This window comes from Salvelinus namaycush, unplaced genomic scaffold (genome assembly GCF_016432855.1).
Source record: "Salvelinus namaycush isolate Seneca unplaced genomic scaffold, SaNama_1.0 Scaffold229, whole genome shotgun sequence".
Classification (NCBI taxonomy): domain Eukaryota; kingdom Metazoa; phylum Chordata; class Actinopteri; order Salmoniformes; family Salmonidae; genus Salvelinus; species Salvelinus namaycush.
Window position 1 is genome coordinate 1 of NW_024059108.1, and position 7500 is coordinate 7500.

The 7500-nt window shown below is 40.8% G+C and overlaps 1 protein-coding gene across 1 annotated transcript in view; it reads right to left on the reverse strand.

Annotated features, from left to right (window-relative positions):
* Positions 1–3285: 3285 nt before the first annotated feature.
* LOC120038654 (YY1-associated factor 2-like) overlaps positions 3286–7500 on the reverse strand; it is a 15406-nt gene continuing 11191 nt past the window's right edge. Inside the window, exon 3 of the mRNA XM_038984316.1 lies at positions 3286–3445. Within this exon, the coding sequence (XP_038840244.1) occupies positions 3286–3445 (160 nt within the window). The remainder of the gene's footprint in view (positions 3446–7500) is intronic.

The following is a 7500-nucleotide window of genomic DNA, read 5'->3' on the forward strand; positions in this document are numbered from 1 at the left end:
TCATGCTGATACTACTACTAATCCACACTATCATATCCATACTACTAACACGACAATACTACTACTAATCATACTACTACTTACTACTACTACTAAATACTCTCATGCTGGATACTACTACCTACTACTATCATACGTACTACTAAACACTTCATGGCTGATACTAATCACACTATCATACTACTACTACTAATCACACTATCATGCTGATACCTACTACTAATCACTATCATACTACTACTACTAAACACTATCATACTACTACTAAACACTATCATACTACTACTACTAATCACACTATCATGCTGATACTACTACTAAAACACTATCATACTACTACTAATCACTATCATACTACTACTAAACACTATCATGTTGATACTACTACTAAACACTATCATACTACTACTAATTACACTATCATACTCCTACCACTACTACTAAACACGTTCATGCCGATACTACTACTAATCACACTATCATACTACTACTACTAAACACTATAATACTACTACTAATCATACTACTACTACTACTACTACTAAACACGTTCAGGCCGATACTACTACTAATCACACTATCATACTACCACTACTAAACACTATCATGCTGATACTACTACTAATCACACTATCATATCCATACTACTAAACACGACAATACTACTACTAATCATACTACTACTACTACTACTACTAAATACTATCATGCTGATACTAGTAATAATCACACTATCATATCCATACTACTAAACACGACAATACTACTACTAATCATACTACTACTACTTCTACTACTAAAAACTTTCATGCCGATACTCCTACTAACTAAACACTATCATACTACTACTAATCACACTATCATACTACTACTAAACACTATCATGCTGATATTAGTAATGATCACACTATCATACTACTACTACTAATCACACTATCATGCTGATATTAGTAATGATCACAATATCATACTCCTACCACTAAACACTATCATACTACTACTACTAATCACACTATCATACTACTACTAATCACACTATCATACTACTACTACTAATCACACTATCATACTACTACTACTAATCACACTACTACTAATCACACTATCATACTCCTACTACTACTACTAAACACTATCATGCTGATACTACTACTAATCACAATATCATACTCCTATCACTAAACACTATAATACTACTACTAATCATACTACTACTAATCACACTATCAGACTACTACTAATCACACTATCATACTGATACTAGTACTAATCACACTATCATACTACTACTACTAAACACTATCAGACTACTACTAATCATACTATCAGACTCCTAAACACTAACATGCTGATACTAGTACTAATCATACTCCTACTACTAAACACTATCATGCTGATACTACTACTAAACACATACTACACATACTACTACTTAAACACATACTACCACTAGTACTACTAATCACACTATCATACTCCTACTACTAAACACTATCATGCTGACACTACTAAACACTTTCATACTACTACCACTACTACTAATCACACTATCATACTACTACTATTAAATCACACCATACTACTACTAATCATACTACTACTACTACTACTAATAATACTAATCACACTATCATACTACTACTAATTTTCACACCATACTACTACTACTAATCACACCATACTACTACTACTACTAATCACACCATACTACTACTACTACTAATCCCACTATCATACTACTACTACTAATCCCACTATCATACTACTACTACTAGTACTAATCACACTATCATACTACCACTACTACTACTAATCACACCATACTACTACCACTACTAATCACACTATCATACTACTAATCACACTATCATACTACCACTACTACTACTAATCCCACTATCATACTACCACTACTACTACTAATCACACTATCATACTACCACTACTACTACTAATCACACCATACTACTACTACTACTAATCACACTATCATACTACTACTAATGTTCACACCATACTACTACTAATCACACTATCATACTACCACTACTACTACTAATCCCACTATCATACTACTACTACTAGTACTAATCACACTATCATACTACCACTACTACCACTACTAATCACACTATCATACTACTACTACTAATCACACCATCATACTACCACTACTACTAATCCCACTATCATACTACCACTACTACTACTAATCCCACTATCATACTACTACTACTAATCACACTATCATACTACCACTACTACTACTAATCACACTATCATACTACCACTACTATTACTAATCCCACTATCATACTACTACTACTACTAATCACACTATCATACTACTACTACTAGTACTAATCACACTATCATACTACCACTACTATTACTAATCCCACTATCATACTACTACTACTACTAATCACACCATACTACTACTACTACTAATCCCACTATCATACTACTACTACTACTAATCACACTATCATACTACTACCACTACTACTAATCCCACTATCATACTACGACTACTAATCCCACTATCATACTACCACTACGACTACTAATCCCACTATCATACTACTACTACTACTACTACTAATCCCACTATCATACTACTACTACTACTAATCACACTATCATACTACCACTACTACTAATCACACTATCATACTACTACTACTACTAATCACACCATCATACTACCACTACTACTAATCACACTATCATACTACTACTACTACTAATCACACCATCATACTACCACTACTACTAATCACACCATACTACTACTACTACTACTAATCACACCATACTACTACTACTAATCACACCATACTACTACTACTACTACTACTACTAATCACACCATACTACTACTACTACTACTACTACTACTACTAATCACACCATACTACTACTACTACTACTACTACTACTACTAATCACACCATACTACTACTACTACTAATCACACCATACTACTACTACTACTACTAATCACACCATACTACTACTACTAATCACACCATACTACTACTACTACTACTACTACTAATCACACCATACTACTACTACTACTACTACTACTACTACTAATCACACCATACTACTACTACTACTACTACTACTACTACTAATCACACCATACTACTACTACTACTACTACTACTAATCACACCATACTACTACTACTACTACTACTACTAATCACACCATACTACTACTACTACAGGTTAAATGCAACAGGTTCATGATAAACAGTTGTTTATCTGTGCATGTTTACCTCATCTTCTTGTGGCTGTTCTTCTTCACTGTGGGCTCTTTGTCATTCTTCTCCTGGTCCGTTCTGTCCTTCTTGTCCTTCTTGGGCAGCAGCGTGGGCGAGGCAAACTGCGGCGCTACCCGCTGAGCAACCAGCTGGGAGACAGGACGAGGCTTCCTGTAGGAGCACACCGTACCATTAGTGAGACAGGGAAGCGTTTAGCGAGCAAAACCAATGTGTTATATTTACAAACGATCTCGTAATTAGCAGTTTCTAAGCCATTTATAAAGTATACCTTAATGTAAAGTGTCAACAATAACGGTTGAAAAAGCTGGAAACTTGGATACAGCAATCTCTCTCAATGTTGAGCAATGACGTCACTTATGGGGAAACAGAACTACGCCAACATAACAAGTGAAAAGGCCGAAGCAGTGACCACTAACCACCCAGCTTAATACTTAAAACAACATACAGCATTGAATGCAATCTGTGGGTGTAGCCAAACCTACTCTCTGAAGAAGCAGCTACCCCATGTCCTCCTCCTCCGTCAAAATGCTTCACAAAAACATGCATTATGCAATTATTCCAGTAGCACTGTATGCATGAGCTGCCAGGTCCTGTACGTTGCTTCTTTAGGGGCGGACAAATCACTAGTGTGAATGCCAGCCCAGCCCACAGTGCTGACAGACCCATCTGCTGTTCTGCCATGGTGAGATTACTACACCATACAGTCAGTGTGTGTGTGTGTGTGTGTTGTGTTCTGCCATGGTGAGATTACTACACCATACAGTCAGTGTGTGTGTGTGTGTGTGTTGTGTTCTGCCATGGTGAGATTACTACACCATACAGTCAGTGTGTGTTGTGTTCTGCCATGGTGAGATTACTACACCATATAGTCAGTGTGTGTTGTGTTCTGCCATGGTGAGATTACTACACCATACAGTCAGTGTGTGTGTGTTGTGTTCTGCCATGGTGAGATTACTACACCATACAGTCAGTGTGTGTGTGTTGTGTTCTGCCATGGTGAGATTACTACACCATACAGTCAGTGTGTGTGTGTTGTGTTCTGCCATGGTGAGATTACTACACCATACAGTCTCTGTACTGAGTGCAGAGTGATCTTTCCTTTCAGTGGTTCCCTCTAGAACAAAACACACACACGCTGACATTTCACAGATGAGCCCTCCAGGCATGCAGAAACCCGACCAGCACATTTTGTACCAAATTCACCACCATGAGAGTAATTGTCATCAGCTTGTCTAGTCAGTTCCAATCACGCTGTAGTAAGATGGAGAAACAGTTTAGCCTAGAAAATACTCCTCGTTTCTGCAGTGCTACTTATCAGCATGCTTATCTGTGATGGATCCGTTTATCTACTGAAGTATTACTCTCAAATAGAACAGTACTTGACTTTCTGACACACGGAAACCATGACAACTACAGCTGGACCGAGTCGCTGAGGGAAGAGGAAGGCATTGTTTAGTTTAGATGACCATAATGGCCTCAATTATGCGACAGCCTGAAAAAGCTACATTCAAGTGTTGTTCTGAAAATCCCCTTACAGTAACTGCATCAAGGCCAGCCAGCGTGGACATGTATCACATGGCCTATATACTGCCAGAGACACAGAGATAGAGGGAGCGAGAGAGAGAAAGAGAGGGGGGGTGGAAGAGAGAGTCACAGCACAGCCCACCACGGAACTAACCAATGTTGACAACTTTAATCAGACGGAGAACAATCTCTCAGTAATAACATAATGCATGTTGTTGTGTGTGTTGAAGATCATCTGTGTCCCGACTCCCCAAACACATTGGGATGGATGACAGGAGCGGCTGCAAGGTGAGAGAGGAGCCTGCTGCCAGGACTGATACTGTCATGTTGTACAGAGGTGGAGTGGTTAACAGAGCACAGCAGTTAACCCAATCAGAGGTCATTAAGAAAGCACGTACTATTGGTCTCCAGTGTGTGTGTGTGTGTGTGTGTGTGTGTGTGTGTGTGTGTGTGTGTGTGTGTGTGTGTGTGTGTGTGTGTGTGTGTGGGTGTGTGTGTGTGTGTGTGTGTTGTCCAGTATTGGCCTAGCATTTACACACCACATCAGGTCAAGCTGGGACAGGGACAGTAACTGAGGCATTGATTCCAATAGGATGACTTTCCTCAGTGTCTGGCTCGGCACACGAGTCTATGTTCTGACATTAATGTTGTGTGTTGGAACCACTGTGTGGGAGTGTGATTTTCAATCAATAGCCCACTCCTGGAATCTGTTCTAGAATGGCTAATGGAGTCTGCCGCTATGAAACTAGGACATCAAGGAGGGGTTTAAATAAACGCACCAAACAGCAGACAGACAGAGTGGATTTCCTTTCAGCAAAGATAAATAATGATGAGGTGCCTTTAGATCTTACATCACTGTCTCTAGTCTCTACACTGCCCTGACACTTCACATTATTCACCAATCAATTGGAGTATATTTCATTGAAATGACTAATGAACAGAAGTAGCCTAAATCTCTCTCTCTCTCGTAGGGTATTTCACCCAATAGATATGGGAGTTCTTTTCAAATTCTTTGTGTATCTGTGTAATCTGAGGGATATATGGGTCTCTAATATGGTCATACATTTGGCAGGAGGTTAGGAAGTGCAGCTCAGTTTCCACCTCATTTTGTGGGCAGTGGCAACATAGCCTGTCTTCTCTTGAGAGCCAGGTCTGCCTACGGCGGCCTTTCTCAATAGCAAGGCTCTCTCTCTCTCTCTCTGGATGACTGCACATCCTGTCACACTTCTTCCCACTCTTCCCTCCCCCTGTCTGTCAGCCTCTCTAATGATGTGGTTGTGTTATACAGTAATGTTAAAACAGAGAGACACCAGGCCCTGCCATCATCAACACCATGGGTCCTGATAACTCATTGGCCCAGGCATAACACTGGTGTCTCACAGGGCTGCTGTTAGACCACAGCTGGCTGAAACTGTCAGCTCTCAAAGTGTTGTATTGCTGCAGTATGTCTCATGGCTGCTGTTTGACCACAGCTGGCTGAAACTGTCAGCTCTCAAAGTGTTGTACTGCTGCAGTATGTCTCATGGCTGCTGTTAGACCACAGCTGGCTGAAACTGTCAGCTCTCAAAGTGTTGTACTGCTGCAGTATGTCTCATGGCTGCTGTTTGACCACAGCTGGCTGAAACTGTCAGCTCTCAAAGTGTTGTACTGCTGCAGTATGTCTCATGGCTGCTGTTAGACCACAGCTGGCTGAAACTGTCAGCTCTCAAAGTGTTGTACTGCTGCAGTATGTCTCATGGCTGCTGTTAGACCACAGCTGGCTGAAACTGTCAGCTCTCAAAGTGTTGTACTGCTGCAGTATGTCTCATGGCTGCTGTTAGACCACAGCTGGCTGAAACTGTCAGCTCTCAAAGTGTTGTACTGCTGCAGTGTCTCATGGCTGCTGTTAGACCACAGCTGGCTGAAACTGTCAGCTCTCAAAGTGTTGTACTGCTGCAGTATGTCTCATGGCTGCTGTTTGACCACAGCTGGCTGAAACTGTCAGCTCTCAAAGTGTTGTACTGCTGCAGTATGTCTCATGGCTGCTGTTTGACCACAGCTGGCTGAAACTGTCAGCTCTCAAAGTGTTGTACTGCTGCAGTATGTCTCATGGCTGCTGTTTGACCACAGCTGGCTGAAACTGTCAGCTCTCAAAGTGTTGTACTGCTGCAGTATGTCTCATGGCTGCTGTTAGACCACAGCTGGCTGAAACTGTCAGCTCTCAAAGTGTTGTACTGCTGCAGTATGTCTCATGGCTGCTGTTTGACCACAGCTGGCTGAAACTGTCAGCTCTCAGTGTTGTACTGCTGCAGTATGTCTCATGGCTGCTGTTTGACCACAGCTGGCTGAAACTGTCAGCTCTCAGTGTTGTATTGCTGCAGTATGTCTCATGGCTGCTGTTAGACCACAGCTGGCTGAAACTGTCAGCTCTCAGTGTTGTACTGCTGCAGTATGTCTCATGAGGTCAACCTGAAATCATCTGTAGTCTTCGCTCTTTCTTTAACACAGTCCACACAAAACACCAGTTCCCCTTAGACAACATAGTGCAAGTTATTCAATTGAAGACTAATGAAAGATTAGCCCCAGATCTGTTGGAGCTTTGGCCACCTGACTATCGTTGTCATGCACTAGACAACGAGAGGAGTTGGCACATACAGATCTGGGATCAGCCCAGTGTAAGCTGAATAATACAGTGTTAATCA